The sequence below is a fragment of the Lepisosteus oculatus genome, chromosome 9, assembly GCF_040954835.1.
Source record: "Lepisosteus oculatus isolate fLepOcu1 chromosome 9, fLepOcu1.hap2, whole genome shotgun sequence".
Lineage (NCBI taxonomy): Eukaryota > Metazoa > Chordata > Actinopteri > Semionotiformes > Lepisosteidae > Lepisosteus > Lepisosteus oculatus.
Genome location: NC_090704.1, coordinates 36,997,760 through 37,014,756, shown reverse-complemented (window position 1 = coordinate 37,014,756; position 16,997 = coordinate 36,997,760). Strand labels below are relative to the sequence as shown.

General features: G+C 36.5%; 1 protein-coding gene across 1 annotated transcript in view; it reads right to left on the bottom strand.

The window, feature by feature from the left end:
- The window catches only part of LOC102696526 (putative uncharacterized protein MYH16), an 82,537-nt gene that overhangs the window by 17,547 nt on the left and 47,993 nt on the right, over positions 1–16,997 (bottom strand). The window contains exons 9-14 of the mRNA XM_015356045.2: positions 13,024–13,080; positions 5,358–5,444; positions 4,481–4,726; positions 2,998–3,115; positions 1,073–1,200; positions 113–309 (exon numbers count right to left, since the gene is read on the bottom strand). Of these exons, the coding sequence (XP_015211531.2) occupies positions 113–309; positions 1,073–1,200; positions 2,998–3,115; positions 4,481–4,726; positions 5,358–5,444; positions 13,024–13,080 (833 nt within the window). The remainder of the gene's footprint in view (positions 1–112; positions 310–1,072; positions 1,201–2,997; positions 3,116–4,480; positions 4,727–5,357; positions 5,445–13,023; positions 13,081–16,997) is intronic.

Here is a 16,997-nt window from a genome sequence, read left to right as displayed (position 1 = left end):
GTAAATTAAAGAAAATATATTTTTGATTTGTCAGATTTATTTTGTAATACAGTACACTACATGTAAAGTACGTTTTACTATAAAACGTAGCTTTTGCTCAGCAAGATCATACTTTGCATCCTCCAGTTCATCTGTGCGCTGGATGGCATCAGCTTCATAACGTGTTCTCCAGTGGGTGACCTCACTGTTGAGCTTGGACACCAGTCTCTGGAGCTCCAGCTTGCTCTCCTGCTCTTCCTCCAGTTGCTCTTTCAGCATCTCAAAGTCATGCTTCAGGCTGGACAGACTGCTGCTGAGGGAATTCTTGGCCTGAAACAAAAATACCATACTCGACTCCAGTTTGCACCCAAACAATGACCAGGTTTAGCCATGTTTGCACCAAAACAGATCATAATGGCTTAACCACTTTGCTACTGTTTATGTAGACAAAGAACTATAATACTACAGATATATCTTGCAGTTAACAAAAATAAGAATTAAACAATGAAGAGAAATTAAATAATCATAAATAGAAGTATGCCACAACGGAATGTATATGATGCAGAATGACATTAACATATATAACAGATATGATAACAGATGCTTATACAAAGGGATGTATACAAGTATAGTGTACAAGTGTAGCTTGAGTACAAAATCATACTTAGACATGCACAGTAGTTGTCCCAGGTACTCTGCCAGACCCACATTTTTCCAATAGATGGTGAAAAAGTATTGTTTTCAAACTGTGATGTGAAGATTTATGAAAAGTAATATATGATCCTTTTCATAAATCTTCACATCACAGTTTGAAAACAATACTTTTTCATAAGTAATATATGATCCTTAGTAAATTTCTTCCTCATTTGTGGTTTCTGCATCCACGATTTCTCATTCTTGCAGCTTAAAGGGCATTATAAAAACTTCTATCTCTGAGGCTCAATTCATAATTTGAACATCTTCCACAGTGTTACCCTTCTCAGATCTTTTTTTTCCCAGTATTCACATTTTTCATTGTATGTCGACAGTTCAGGAAGACATCGGGAATAAGGAGAACTGAAAGTTTATACATTAGACACTGCATATACAGTACCTTGGACTCTTCTTCAAGTTGCTTCTTGAGATCTTCACACTGAGAAGCCAACAGCACCTTTGTCCTGTTGGTCTGACTCGCTCTGTTTTCTGTTTCTTCCAGCTGTCGGCTAAGATCATTGTTCTCAGCTTAAAAGAAGAATGGGGGTTTACTTAATGTGAGGTTAATACCAAATACGCATCGGAATGGTTCATCTGAAATCAAGTTATTTGCTTTAATCTAAGATATCAACCAGTATTTATGAATATTTGCCATAAACACTTATTTTTGTCAGTTTATACTGATAAAAGGATAACAGAGAGTGGTTGAAGGTCAGACACAAAATCCATCTAGAACTATGAAGCCATTTATTACTGGTTAAAGTTGTTGATACACAGAGACTATCCCAGACTCATGTCCTGGTTTCATATCCCAGAATCAAACTAGATAAAGATAAAGGCTCCACAGACAAAACTTATTTCCTTTCTTCTCTTTTCAGCATGGAATAAAACTATTACTTGTTCCTATTTTTCATAATGTTTTTTTCAAAGTGGTGCTAATGAAATCTGAAGAGGTCTGGCACTAGTTACAGATAATTGGGCTCCAGCTGATGTCAAGAGAGCCTTTCTTATCACTCTTTAGAGGGCCTGGACAAAGGAGATTAGTTTTATAAGTGGCATGATGAGGCTGGTGAGAAGGTTAGAGTACACCATTTCTGAATTAGGAGCTAAATTGCACTTGAATGAAACACAACGGAGGACAAATGGCCAATAGCCTTACATTCATCTTATGTTACTAAAAAACATAATCCTCTAAATTTTGGAAATAACTTTGCAGACATTAAAAACTTAAAACAATATGTGACTAATGTTACAGTACTTGACTCAACACTTCAAAGCAAATGCTCAGATTCTGACCATGTCTGGAAACCATTATTTAAACATCTGGACCAATGAATACTAAATGCTTCAATCTATCAATTGAAGTTCTAAACAGCATCAGCTGTAGCCACTATTACCTGCTTTTCAAAGTATGAATATGATTTCTGAATATACATTTTGTACATAACCTGGTCTATAAACATAATAAATGTAATATCAATTATAATATAAATATCTCAGATTTTGTTTTTGTTATTTTTGCAATCGTTTATTTCAATGTATTTTCTTGATTATGAGGATGGTATTGCAGGGACAGGATTTGGGACCTAGTTATAGGCCAATCCTTGTATGGAAAATAATAAGAAAAACATTTTCTTTTTATTTTTCAAATTTTCTCTTCACTGTAAGACACTGTAAATAAAGGTTTATTTATTTTAATGACTGAATCTCTTTTTATGATTTTGTTACCCCCTCAACAGTAAACCTGGTCCGTCTATTGCTGGTAATCCTGTAAAAAAACACGATATAGCTCTGGTGGCACAAAGCAACACAACATTTATGATGGCATTTCTCCAAAAGTTCAAACTTCAAATAAGAGAACTAACTGAAACAAAAAATAAGGAAGTACAGTGGCTTAACAAAATTCACAAAATGAAACGCTCAAACTTTCAACAGTTTGTAATTTTTCCAACACACGTTCTTTAACACAAAAGGAGCTTAAACATCTTTCACCACCATCATGTGTCTTCCTCTAATAAAGCAAAGGAGCTTGTAAACATGGCTAAGGGTGAGTAATTGGTTAACTGAACATGCACGGACAACACAGCAATGGATCAGCATTCACATGCTGGTACTGTAAATCAGTCTCCCAGGAGTCTACACACATAGAACCAGCCCATCATATACATCAGACTGCTAAGGAGGTTAAAGCTTTCTGACAGTGGTATGGATTTATTATTAAATGGTCTGAAATGTCAGTGGTGTGGAATTGATACTCCATACAAAAGCATGTACTGTAGAACACCTAACAAAATATTTTTAAATGCATTTTTTTATTTTCTGTACCTATTATCCGGGATTTGGCTACATTCAGCTCTGTCAAAGCCTTCTGTAATTCCTCATTCCTAGAGCTTGCTTCTGTGAAAAAATCTTCCAGTTTTCGTATTTGAATATCACAGGAAGCCTAGTAAAGAAAGAAAACAGTAGTTTGATTAAATTTGCCTGATATGACTAATGCAGCATTTTATATGCCACAGTTCTCTGCTTCTCCCAGATCACTTGTTTGGAAATACAGTTTTTGTTTTTTACACAAATCCTCCATTAACAAAATTTAAAGACATGCTTACTATTGACACATGTTCTATTAAAGTTCTCTGTTTTGTTAACCCAAGTGTCCTGGCAAAATTTCACTTTGGTGTTACAGAACCTGGTCAGCCTACTGTAAATCTCCTTCTTAATTCCGTTTCACAAAATGGTGATCAGTGATATCAGTTGTATTTCTATTGAAAATGTACATACAGTACGTAAGAATTTAATGTAAGATATCTATAAGTATATGTAAGAATGTTTTAAGAATCTTTGTAACTTGTTTTTGTTGGTGGGCTTGCGAATGGAAAGGAAAAATAATATAAATTTAGGTGGATAGCTGCGTCAGGGCTGCAAAGGAACAAGTAATAGGTTTATTCCATGGTGAAAAAAATAAGAGAGAAAACACAACATTTCAGCCGTGGAGCCTTCTTCAGGTGTGAGAAAGACAAGGCAGTAAGCACAGGTAAAGTAGCAGGAGAACAAAAGCTGGGAGAGAGGAGGAGCGAGAGGCGGGAGCAGGGGGCAGAAAGAGAGGCCAATAAAGAGGTGTGAAGTCAGAATAGGTATAGAGAGGTGTGAAATGAAACCTACAATGAATAGAGAGAATTTAGAAGAAAAGTAGTCTGTCATTAAGAGAAAGGGGAAGGTGTGATCCTAGCTGCAGGATAATTTTGGTTTCTGTAGTCTTTCTGATGTATGAATTTGGAAAACCGTCTTTGAGAACACAGACAGAGAGATTAGTGTGATCATGGCTGTCAGAGGTGAAATGAGAAACAATGGGCTTGGAGAGATCTTTAATCTTCAAAGCCCTAACATGTTCTCTGAAGCGGTCTCCTTCCTGTTTCTCCAATGTAGATGGCTGGGCATTTATTGCAGGAGATACAGTAAATGAGGTTGCTGGAGGTACAAGTTGCCATCTGGGTGATCCGGAATTGTCCTGAGGGGTCTTGAATGAGTGTGGTGTTAGATGTGTACTTGCAGGTGATACAGCGAGCTCTGTTGCAAGGGAAAGTGCCTGGTGTGGATGGTTGCTGAGGGCGGTCAAATAAAAATTTAGTTTTACAAAAAAGTGAAGTTCTTCACCTTATTTGCTGCTTAGTGGGGCTTCTACCACACAATGTCTGCTAAGTGCAATTAAGGTGGGTGTTAAACTTCAAATTATTTGATTTAAAAAGAACAGAAGAAGAACAGGGCAGTCCAACACAAGAAGGACTGTAAATATCTTTAAAGAACACTTGACCTTGGCTTTCTGCATGTTTTCCACAGTGGCAGTCAGGTCTTCAATTTCCAGCTTCATGTTCTGCTTGTCTTTCTCTAGCTTGGCACGGACTCTCTGCAGGCTCTCGTACTGCTCAGTCATGTCCACTACCATGTCTGCATGCTTCTTGCGCAGGGATGAGGCCATGGTTTCTGATTGCAGAGATGTCTCCTCCAGCTCCCTCCGAAGGCGCAGCAACTCAGCCTCTCGCTTCTTATTCATGTCCATCTGAAGAGGAAAGCAGTGCCCAGAAGAAGATACACTCTTACTCTTACACAGAGGACACACTCCTACTTTACACAGTACAGAGGTTATAGATAGATAGATAAGACTTTATTGATCCTAAAGGGAAATTGAGGATGTATTGCAGGGCAACAGTTTCTATTTCAAATTGGCTAAAAAGGGCTTTTTTAATTAACTACCCACATAAATGTTCAGTTTCCTCAACAAATTTAACTTGTGGATGCATCAAAACTAAATGGAACAAAAAATGTAGGCCCTGTGGTTCTTGAGGACTGCAGATTAAGATAAAGTTCATAGTGTACCTTATTGTGACACCCGGAACCTGTTTCCTTTAGTTGTGATCTAAAATTACATTTTATTAACTTATATTAATTATTTTAATTGTTGTTTTAACACTTTTTATACATTGCTAATTTTGTGGAGTTCATTGATAATGAACAGAATGTCCATCACTTTGGATGAAAACATGAACTTAATAATGGTTTGAAAGGGAAGGGAGTTTCAAACAGAAACTCGCTCTTTGAAATAACACTTGTCATTGATTTTTTTCTTCCTGCAAAAAAAATATTCACGTTTATTTGTCTGCAATTGATAAACGAAAGCAGCAGTACAGCACCTGGGAAGCAGTGGCTCCTCCAGCCTCCTCCAATCTGTCTGTCAGGTCATCAAGCTCCCTGGTCAGATCAGAGCGCTGTTTCTCCACCTGACAGATACATGACACTGTGACACCCAGCGCAGGAGCTGTCCCTCATCACAGACATAGAGAGTAGTGACAATAGGTTGAACTGCCAATAAATGAAAAACCTATGGCGAACATAAGAATATTCAACACATTTGTTTTGCACATGGAACTTTTTTCATGGCTTCATTAACATAGAAAAAACAATAAATACTAGGAACTTTCATGAGCAAGCCAAAAAACTGTACACTAAAAAAACATTTACAAGCAATAAAATAAAAACCAGTAGAGTTAAGCTAGAAAGGACTGCACCTATTGAACAATATCTGAAAGAAAACAGAAACTGGTATCTATGAATAAGCTATCATTTTTAAGCAATAAACTATCTGTAATACAGTGCTGAATCAATCATCTGTCTTCCGGGCAAATCTGTGTTTTGGGATACCAGATACCAGTAATGTCATAAACCATTGAATATTTTAGCGATTAATGCTGTAAGAAAAACAAACAAGTCATTGAAACTGTAATTACGTTGTAAAGTGAAATTGCAGTCACGTATGAAATTAAAATTCATCCAATTGCGCTCTAGCAATGTTTTGTGAATATCCTGACAAAGCATTTTACATCAAAAATAAAAATGCTTTACAAAAAACATTTATGTCAGTGGACCTGTAACAAGCCAAAGCAGTATGCAGCAGCAATCTATTGCTCTGTTGGATTTACATCAAAAGACTTGAATCTTATTTTGTTTATAACAATCAGACGCAAGCCTGACAGCATACTGAAAAGTTCTCCTAAACTGAAAAACAAAAGAAGAAAGTGAGTGTCTGGTTCTTATCAGATGTAAGCAGTGGTACATTCTCAAAGTTTCAAATACAATGTCTTACGAAAGTATTCAGACTCTTGGACATTTTTCACATTCTGTTGCTTTAAAACTTGCGGTCATGACACATTGAAACAGCAATTAATATTTGTCATAGTATACACAACCTAATCCACACAATCAAATCAAAAAAATTAAAAAGAAGAAGTAAATGGATAATAAATCCATCCATTTATTTTTTATCTGTTATATCCCATACAGGGCTGTAGAGAAGCTGGAGCCTATTCTGGTAAACAACAGGCACAAAGGCAGGATACACCCTGGAAAGGATGCCAGTCCATTGAAGGGCAAATCCTCACGCCAGGGCCTATTTACCCAGATGTAAATTACCCTACTAGTTTGTCTTTGGATTTTGGGAGGAAACCAGAGCACCCAGAGGAAATTCAATGTACAGTAGATAATACCCCAGGAATCTTAATTAGAGCCACAGTACTACGAGGCAGCAATGTTAACCACTGCACCACTGGGTAGCCTTAATTAATACGTGAGAAAAATGGAAAGGTCATGATTGGATTGCAAGCATTTAAACCTTTTGCTGTGGCAAAACTAAATTAATTTAGGTGTACAACATTAGCTGAAAGAGCTATACAATTAGTTGATTGACCTCTATCTGTATGCAATAACAGTAGTTAATGTGATTTCAGAATAAACATGCCTATTTTCGTAACGTCTGTCAATAACATAGAGGATTTCAAGCAATCTGTGGAAAGCGTCCACAAGTGCTACCCAAGCAGCTTGATAGGGTTTGACCAAAAAAGAATGGGCAAAAATTGCAGCACGGCAGTCTGCATTATTGGTGGAGACTTCCCCAAACATAGACTCAACTGCCAAAGGTGCTATCATGTAAACTTTAAATATTAAGATGAAAAATTTGATGAACAATTTGCATCATTTTGTATTTTCAGAAAGACACTATAGGAAGAGTCTACAAACGTTTGCAAGGCACAAGAATACTGAATAGGTTTTCTGAAATGTGTAAAACAACTGGCAGAATAAAGGTGGCAATTTTAGTTTCTCCCATGACAGGCTCAAGGATACAAAACATTTATGTACAAAGTTGTTCTTCAAGTCATGGTTTGTGTACCTGATGTTAAATATAATGTGATGCCTAGCACATTTCATCTAAACACCATTTGTACACCATTTGTATGGTGTTTATCATCATTATCTCTTAGTCTGAATATCAGTAACAACCCAGCAGTAATATTTAGCATTTATATCTTTTAGAAAAAAACAGTCACTTAATTTAGTCTTTATGTCTATTCCTTTTAAACATTTGCTTTTTGTGTGTCACAGAAATAGTGTGAATACCCTTCTCTAGAAAAAAAAATAGTATAAGAAAAACTTGCAAAGCACACTGCAATAACAAAAGATCTAGATCAGTCTGAAAAATTACCCTGCCCTGTGTTTTGAAGTATATCTATCAAATGAAGGGTTTTAAAAACTGTGTACAAATTTTATCACTCAGAGCCAGATGTTCATTAAAAGCAGAATGGTCTATTGTTCCATGCTGGTTTAGATCCAATGCAGTTTTTGCTGTTCCCAATTCATTTTTATTGCATTTTTTTCTTGTTGAGAAACAAAAAGATACTCCAAACATTGATTAATGACTAAAAACTGAACTACTATCAGTTAACAATATTAATAGAGAAATGATTAGCTCTGAACCAAAATTCACTATTGCCTTACATCTCCAAGACCATGGATGTCCCAAGTCTTCCTTTATACCAACACAAAAGTAAGTGAAGAAGACAAGCACATTTTACACAGCTAGCAAAGAGAGATAAGAGGAGCAATGTTCTAAAGAATGCAATGCCAGAGTCACTGACCTTTGCAAAAGCATGGCTTCAAGTGATAGTAGATACTAGTACAAATGCAAATAAGTGTTGACATCTGAGAATGTCCTGTGTTGTTTTTATATAAAAGCCACTGGGGTCACCACTGAGCCTTGAATTATTATCTGTGAAGCCTAGATCAGCATTTCTCACTTAACTGTATTGCTTTTGAAATTTCAACACTAGTATTAAATACTATTCCTCAGAGACAAAACACCTCTCAGATTGAAATTACAATTTCAATAATTTGTTTACACATTCGGGTAAAACATTCAAGCAAGCATTTAAAAAAAATCAAGGTTATATTTTGGTAACATTCTGTTTTCCATCCATTCTATCCAACACACACATGAATGCACAGGCCAATTTTACAGATGCCAAATAACCTAACACAATGTCTTTGGACTGTGGGAGGAAGCTGGAGCACCTGGGGGAAACCCACCGTCATACAGAAGTATTAATCACTGTACCATCATGCCATCCCATTCCATCTTCTTCACAATAAAAAAAACACTCTGTCTGTAACATGGCAATTAGGTTATGAACAAAAATATATAAACATTTAATGAATCAATGCTGACAGCAAGATTGTGAAAGCAATGAGAGGAAATTTGAAAACCTTTTAAAATGCTCAGAGTCTGAGGCTATTTGTATGAAGTACCAAACATCCTAAATAACTGTGGCTGCCTTTACTTTGAAGTTAAGATTAATCTGAGACAGTATATTCCTGATCTACACCTTTCTGCTCGGCTACTCAATTCTTTATGCTTTCAGCAGATCACATATAAAAGCCAACTATCATAAGCACTTTTCCTTTAGAATAGGATATTTTAAATTAAATGAAAAACTGTTTTTCTTTTTTTAAAAGCTATATCTGAAATGGAAAATCTATGTTTTCTATTTTTAACAAAAGCTTCCAATTACTCTGCTTAACTAACAATAGAGGTAGAAATTATCTGGTTAGCGGCATCACTGCCTATGAATTAAAGATATTATTCATATTTGATTTATAGAGTGTACTCTATAATAAGAAATTTAGTTTAACATTTCTTTAAAATAAATTTAGTTTGATCTTATGTGCAGACCTGATTTAATCAATACAAATTTGTGAGATGCTGTTAGAATGCCAGATAATTGCTGTATGTTTGTGATAATGATCAGTAAATCATGCTAAATCCTATACTTTGAAAACAACTTAAAAGGATAAGAATGGTGCTTTTTTATTCTTTCTATAGTTATGTTCTTTGATGTTGTATGAATGAATACTAAATTTAAGATATGTTTTTAATTTGCTGCACAAGATTGAACTCTTGTTCAGAATCCTTTAACTTATTAATAGAAAACACTAGGTGCTCTTCTTTCGTTATGACAGGTGCAGATGTTTTTGGTAAGTGGACAGCTGAGATACAGTAATACTCCACTTAGGGGATGACTCCACTGATTGGCTATAACCCCAATCTCCTAGTCCATATCAATTTCCTTTTATAGACATTGAGGACATCTTTGCCAGCCCATAGTCTAGAAATATAGAAGTGACAGTTCATCTGCCCAAGGCTCATTCTCTTAAAAAATGGCTTCCAGGTTTAAACCTAACTTGTTCTACCAAGAGGATTACAATACTCCAGACCTGGTAGAATGATGAAGCAGTAGAACATTTTTTTCCCTTCTGTTATAAGAATGTAATCATGATGCCAACTGAGGCACTTCAGTTCTGGTGCTAACCACGGTCTAGCTCAAGTAGAGACCAGTGCAGTGAGTATGTTACAGAAGTGTTGTGGCTTCCTTGAAACCTACAGCAGAGTATATAGTCTACTGCGGCAGAAGACCAAGTATTCTGGTGTAGTTGTGTTCACTGCTGTCTATAAAGTGACCCTGTCTCTGCTCTGAGCAGAGCAACATACTGTAATTCTAGCCACGTGGGTGGTGATTTGTCAGAACCCAAGTGCAAGAGACTGGAGAGTGACAACTGAAAGGAGAAAATGAACTAATTAATTACTGGCCAGTGGGCCTTAATTAGCCCAGGCCAGTCAGTAATTGGGAAGAATGACAATTCTAGGAGAAGCTGGACCAATGACATCACTGGCAGAGAGAAAGGCTGATAAACACAGCCTGGAGGAAAAATTGAGTCTCGGGTACAGTAGGAACCCAAATAGCGAGACCCCTGAAAGAAACCGAACGGGCTTCGAAGGGCAGCCCTCTGGAGTGTCAAAGGTGCAAGTCAGCAAACTTGAGGGTCGACGCAGAGAGCAGTGAAAAGGATAAGTGTGAAAAGAAGTGCTGGCTAGAATCAGAGCCAGCTGTGTCAGGCAATGTGGAGAGCAGGCTAGGAGCTAAGGCTGGAGCACTGGGCAATGCCAAGAGCTGAGGCTGCTGTGCAGAGCGGAGGCTGGAAGCCAGGTTTCTGCCAAACATAATCCACCGGTCACAAAACAGGGAGTCTTGAGTATGGGAGAAACTGAGTTGTGAGCTTCCTGAGAAAGGAGCTGGGCAGCTTAGAAGGGCAGACTTGAGGCCACTGAGATTTTTGGGCAGAGCGAAGGCTGGCTGTGCTTGCTGGTTGACACTAGAGCAGAGGCTGGTGCATCGGGCAATGCTGGAGCCGAAAACTGCTGTGCACAGCAAGGGCTTGCTTGCTCTACCAGGCAATGCTAGAGTAGAGCCTGGTGCGCTGTGTGAGGCTGGAGCTGAGGGAAAAAAACTTCTGCACAGCCTATAGGTCAGAAAAAATACAAGGAGGCTTGGGTACAGAGAAACTGAATAATGAACATCCTGAAAAAAGAGAAAAACATTATTAGGAGAAGCCAAACAGCGAATGTGCTGAAATAAAGACCAAAAGGGTTTCAGGGCAGTGAGACTGAAACTTCTGTACAAGGTAAAGACAGAGTAGAGACAGAAGTACTGTACAAGTGAAAATCAGGGTGCCAAGAAAAAATGACGAATTGGAATCAAAGCGGAACCTAGGGTTTATATAGAAAACCAGGAATTGAATAATAAGCTAATTAACATGGATCACGAAAAGGCGATCTAGTTAGAGTAGCAAAACCCTGGAAAACCGTGAGCTCTCGAAAGAATGTGATGGTTTCCCAGGTCACCTCTAGCTGGAGGACATCCTCATGACAAGCGTGTTACACATAAATGACAGAAAAGTACAACTTTCAGTATTTACAGTTTCTTACTCATAGACAGTGAATAAAATGACCACAAGATGTATTATGACATGATTTCAGAAATCTACTAAAACATTAAGTAGTGGGGTGAAGACTTCTATCTCTGTTTTCTATTTTGCCTGTAACAGTTAGTTTGGCAAATATTATGTTAGTCATTATACGGCTGACTCAGTTTTCACAGCAGGACTTTGGTATAAACAGCACCTCATTTCCATAACTGAATCAACTAGAAATTAATTAAGAGTCTAATTGTACCAAATTCTTACTAAGAAATAAATTGAAAGTTCTGCTGTTTTACTACTGTAACTCTAGCTAAACAAACAAAACAGCCAAATAAAATACATTTAATTAGAATGATTAATACGTTGAGTTCAAGGAAACATAATATTAGCTACACATCAGTAATTGTGCATTATGGGACATTTATGGAATTTTTAAAGCCTAATGTTTTAAATGTATTATACCAATTAATCAATCACAGTCCCGCTTTGGGAAGTATACTGTAAGTAATATAAGTATTATCTCTTTAGACTATAATAACCACTCATCCGCAAACTAATCATTCTAAAACATTCATAATTAATTGCTTACATTAGGATACAGGGTACGGTATTTCTACAAAGGGTAGCACAGTTTTGCAGTGGTTATCAATGCTACCTCGCAGTGCTACGGCCCTGGGTTCAAATTCAGACCTGGGGAACCAGGTGGAGAACTAAAGTACATGTAGGTGGAGTTTGTATGTTCTCTCCATGTTCTTGTGGGTTTCCTCCAGGTGTTCCAGCTTCCTCTCACAGTCCAAAAACATACTGGTAGGTTAATTGGCTTCTGGGAAAATCGGCCCAAAAGTGTTAATGTGTACGTGTCTGTCTGTGTATCTCCCGTGCAATGGACTGGCGTTTTGTCCAAGGAACACCGCCGTGAGCCCATTGCTTATGGGAATAAGCTCCTGCTCCCCCGCGACACTGAATTAGAAGAGGTGGTTAGACAATGGATGGATGGCATTTCTACAACATTTCTACAACTGTGTGGGGGCATGGCAATTCTATATCATTATCAACTAAACATAAGTTAATATACAGAAGATTATACTGAATACATCAGGAAAGTGCCAACACACTTTGTATGTATTAATTTGTATGAATTAATAACAAAATATTCCTTAATTCCTTAAAATATTAAGTGTCACTGTTATTTCATTTTTCATCAAAAGTACTGCAGGTACTAGAAAGGCAAAGAAATAAAAAACAATTCTTAAGAAATAGGAGATAATCTAGTTGAAAACTAAAGTTAACTAGACTTAAAAAACATACATTTTTCATACACAATCTGTCATTAAAATTAACAACTATAGTAACAGAAACTGTTTTTTTTTATTTTGTAGCCCAGAAAAAGAAAAGAGAAAAAAATCAGACTTTTTCAATTAAGCATGATTACACTGTCAAAAAATGAAAGAAGCCAGCTCTCTCTAAAAAATGGCTTTTTATTTTTCGCTGCACTGACACAGCCTTGATTGCTGCACTACGTCTGCTTTTTTTTGCTCTGTCTCCCTTCTCTCTGAAAAAGAAGAATGTTTTTAAAAAGCGCTGGTTTCTTTCATTTTTTACTTTATGTGATCTTGAGTTTCAGAGCCCACAATAAAAGGTATTTGTTTAAATTGAGGCGAACATGTTTTTCAGGAATTGTTTAAGCTGGATTATGTTGTCAATTCAATCACATACCTTTGCTCTTATGGCCTTTTCAGCGTCTAGCTCTTCCTCTAACTCCTCTATGCGCACCTAAAGAGAAAGAAAATAATTGTAGCTCAAGCTTTAATGACTTAGCAATTTTCAGGTCCTGGACAGTGCACAATTATTTTCACAAGACCCTTTAATGTACTTTTTTACAGAATTACAGTATATGAAAACAATTTCACAGATCATTTTCCCAACATGTGCATACCTGAAGAATGTGTGCTTTACCCACCAATGGCAAATAACAAGGCCAAGTTTTGAGAAATTTAAAGATAAATGCATGACATTTATATTTCCATCTACCATAGGGAAAAAAAATCAGTTGACTGAAGATTTCAATGAGCTATAAACCGGCACTTGCATTTACTCTTTTTCCCCATTTGTGGGTTTGTTCACTTTTTATTCAAAAAGACAGCAATTTGGAAAAAGAATTGATCTGTATGCCATCATTAACATTTTAGCCTGAAGCTGTTTTTTTCTTCCCGACTTAAAATCTGCGGCAATCACAAAAAAGTTAACTTCAAGGAGTGGGTTGACAAATCTTCTTTATCTATTTGTGTGGTTTAATTCTGTACTTTGACATACTCTTTAATATAAAAAATATAAACAAAGAATTACACAGAGAAGAATCCCCCTTTAGCAACACCTTCAAACCACAATCAGTTGCTTCCTTGGACAATACATAATAACTGTAGTATGAACGTCTTTTTACAGAGAGACAAACAGAGCACCTGTAATCTTCTTACGAATTTCATATAACAAATAATATGTTTCATATTTTTAATTAGGACCTCTATAATTAAAATGGCTACAAATACGTCTTTGCCCCTTACAACATTTATATCTGACAGCAAATTTTTACTAGGTTAGTTAACTATTCCCAAAACAGAATTTGCTGCTTGCTGATATTATTTTTATTTGGTTATAGTTTGTTAAAACGATTTCAGTTATTTTAGGAATATCTTGTATATCTGAATATGTGACACACTTCAATATATCTACACTGAATATGTAATTGGAATTGGTAGGTATTCTGTGCATATACATTTGATGTAGTCAATGTGATCAAAAATTGTTCCAGAAAGGTTCCTCTGTAATTACACAGCAGGCTTGGGAGCTGGATGAAGAATTAGCTGTACACTGGGAAAATACAGGGTCTCCTATAGAAGAAATGCAAAAAACAAAATATGCACTCTTACCTGAACTGACACTGTGCTTGCATTTAAAATGTAAAGTGTGAACAGAAAATGACACTCCACAATAAAGCTGACTATGGCTAAATGTTCCATTCAACAATATCCTACTGTATGTGCTGGTAACATGGGAAATACATGTCTTAGTCTAAATGAGGAATCGGTAAAAGAGCCATGCCTTTTCCAATCTACATGAAAACATAAAAATCTAAAGAAAAAAAAAGAATTCTAGAGAGTAATGATTTTAAGTATATTTGAGCCTCTGATTTCTAAAATGTGTTCTACAGTTCATCATCAAAAGTGAAATAAACTTTTTGTTGCATGTAAATGAGAAGGACAAAGTTTATGGCTTGAGGCTATCACGTTACACTAAATACATGGTGACACTGACATTTCTAACTGCACATGCCTGGAGATGTTTGGAAATCTATTGAAAAAATATAGTTTCAAAGCTGAAACTGTAAAAAAAAATATTGTAGTGCAATAAATAGTGTTTTAACACTTTAGAGCCGATTCTACAAAAATCACTAAAAAAAACATTAGAATCTTTGAGGATGATCTCTATCTGAACCATGACAAAACTAAAAGGTAAAGAATATGGAAGTAAAGTGTTGCAGAAACTATAGCAAACAAAGAACCTCTTCATTCAGGTAGGCAGATTTATTTCTGATCTAAGATCTGAGGAAACAGAACAAAACCATAGGCGCTGCAAAATGAATAACAATATTGCTATCTATCGAATAAGACAGGTGCTAAGCTTTAAACATGCAGTTAATTGAAAACTAGTTTTAAAATTACTCACATGCCACTGTAAGACTTCTGCCGAAAGCACAGCCATTACTGTGCAGGAGAGCTCTGACAGCTCTTGGAACAGTCACCCCAATGAAACTGGATCTACCAGTATACAGATAGGCCAACGCCATTCTGTTCTGCTTTGAAGGGGCTTGCAAATCACAGAGAGCATCCCCACCCCCTCATACTCTCCAGCCCTGTTTCAATCTCACTAGTAAAGCAGCAGTGGTGTTTAACCAGCAATTTGTTTACCCAGCCGATAAAGTAAAACAGTATAAATGAAGTCCTTTGATTTAGGACTCCAGTTAGAATACGACAAGAAACAAGCAGCTTTCAGAATAGAACCATAGCCGTTTTTATGATGCAGAGAAAGAAACTGCAAGAGTACAGTATAAATGTGAGCTGGTAGACAATTCTATCCCTGCATATGTCATATTAACATCAATATGCCCAGTCACTACCAATGCAATCATCTTTTACTTTACCGAAAGGGGATTATAATCAGACAAGTTAAAGCTCAGTACTATCAATAAATGCTCTGTATTATTTACTGATGTAAAACATCAATATGATTTCTGAACATCAGGACAAAACCAGGGACACTGCCTTTGTGCACCCTGGCACTAATGGCTATTAGAATACTTGACTGTTACAGTATATCAGATTATACAAACAATAACTGAATTGGTTGCATTAAATAAAATAACTTAATAAATACACCTTTTAGCTACACTAAAACACTCTATTAAAGAGCAATAAAGAGATTAATACAAAAACATATAACCTACAGAAGTGCATATAGTACAGTCTCATAAGAATCTAAAAAAGGTTACAAAAGAAAAGAGTCATTCCACACACTGAATCTCACTCATGTGGTTGCTAGTAGCTAATTGATCCGAGGATCTCATTCTGATGTTTCTTAAAAGAAGCCAGAATATCAGTTTTCTCAATATTGTTGGGTAACGTGTTCCAGACTCCCACAACCCTTTGTGTAATAAAGTGTCTCCTGTTCTCAGATTAAAATAAACTTCCACATAGTTTCCATATGTGTCTTCTGGGTTGAGTTGCACTGTTGTTTCTGAAGCAGTCCTTAAGTTTACGCAGATCAGATCAGGACTTCCATCTGGCATGAAGACCTGGCAGAAGGATGCTGATACCATGTGACTTCCCCCAGCTACTGTTTTTGTACAGAGTTTTGTGAAGTCTTGTGTACAACTGTTACTTCTCAGCAGGGAAAGTTCAATGTCCTCTGTAATATTTAAGGTAGTGAAAAGAAAAGTCTGGTTTAAAAAGAAATGTCTGTACAAAATTTCCTTCAAATGAGGAGAGTTCTTGATCTTTGAAGCAACTTGTTTATATCATGTATACTACATGCTTTCTTTGTCTCACAGGTCATAATATTAGGAACTCTCACCAAATATGTGAAGCGTATGCAAGAATCATGAACTGTTTGAACAATAAAGACTTGATGAAGATAAAGGTATATATTCAATTAGATTTTGGCCAGGCATGGTGATGGAAGGCTATTTCATGCTTCAGTTTCATGCTCTACAGGCAATCACACATGACTTGCCACTGACACTATATGGATTTCACTGGGGGTTACTTACAGTATGCTTTGGCCAGTAAGTGTAGTTTCTTTGTCTTTGTAATTCTTTGCCTAAAGAGAGTGCATTGGAGCTACTCCTCGTTTTTTGCTGTTTTATTATTTTGTACTACTGTATTTTTTGTATCTACAGAAAATCAGTTCTGTAAATGCTACAGAATATTTTCAAAATCACACTATACATGGAGGAAGTTTCACATGTAATTTAAAACCCAAGCAATGCAAATGAGCTTGGATTGTTTTGTCCCTGACAAAAACAAGATCAACCCAGCTCTTGTTATGTACTGCCCACCTGCATTTTTATCAGTGGGAGGATTACAGCCAAGTTCAAAATGGATCCAAAGAACAGCTTCATTGTGAGGCATGAAGAA